This window comes from Myotis davidii, unplaced genomic scaffold, assembly GCF_000327345.1.
Source record: "Myotis davidii unplaced genomic scaffold, ASM32734v1 scaffold464, whole genome shotgun sequence".
Taxonomy (NCBI): Eukaryota; Metazoa; Chordata; class Mammalia; order Chiroptera; family Vespertilionidae; genus Myotis; species Myotis davidii.
The window spans coordinates 351,514-352,289 of record NW_006295287.1 but is presented as its reverse complement, the minus strand read 5'-3'; the positions used below and the strand labels follow the sequence as shown (position 1 = coordinate 352,289).

Below are 776 nucleotides of genomic sequence, written 5' to 3'. Positions count from 1 at the left end.
CGGGAGTCTCGCGCCCGCTGCGTCCCCTTCTCTCTGCAGCGCGGGGACAACGAGACGTTCCTGCTGCGCATGCGCGCCGCCCACACCAGGCCCGTCCCGGAGGAAGGCGGGCCTATTGCTCGTGCGCAGTGGGGACGGCTTCAGAGGAAAGAAACGGGACCGCACTCAGGGACCCCGGTTTTGCGCATGCGTCCTGCTGCTGGATGAAGCTGAATCTGGGGGGACCTGAAAGCCTTCCTGCACATGCGCAGGAGGCTCAATGACAGTCGAGCGTTGGCTAAGGTGAGGGGAGGGAGGGGGATTGCATGGCCAGGGCAGGACGGCCCTGCACCCTCAGGGTAGCCTTTCCGTGCTTCTCCTAAGCTCCAGTGATCCACCTCATCGCCTAGACCCCGCAGAAACCTGTTGTACCACGCCAGGGTGTCTAGGCCCTCAACACGCCCCAGGACCTCAGACCTCTGACCCTTCCCTGGGACCAGGGTCAACGGAGCAATGCGGGAGGGGACCCGCGAGAAGGGCGGACGGGCTCTGCTCCTGGAGGTTTGAGACAGGGAGGTGCAGAGCGCGCTTTTCCACCAGATGCCCTTTGACCCTCTACCCATTTCCCTCGTTTAGGCTCCGGGCACAGGGGCTGGCCATGTTGCATGTGACCCGGGGGGTCTGGGCATCCTGGGTCCGAGGATGGCCAGTCTTGCCCGCGCTCCTGGGGCCCGCCCGGGCCCTGTCCTCGCTGGCGGCCAAGATGGGGGAGTACCGCAGGATGTGGACCCCAAGCA

General features: G+C 65.5%; 1 protein-coding gene across 1 annotated transcript in view; it reads left to right on the top strand.

Moving 5' to 3' along the window:
• The first annotated feature begins 6 nt into the window (after positions 1-6).
• TMEM143 (transmembrane protein 143) overlaps positions 7-776 on the top strand; it is a 21,914-nt gene continuing 21,144 nt past the window's right edge. The window contains 2 exon segments of the mRNA XM_015567956.1: positions 7-282; positions 616-773. Coding sequence (XP_015423442.1) covers positions 260-282; positions 616-773 — 181 coding nt within the window. The 5' untranslated portion in view covers positions 7-259.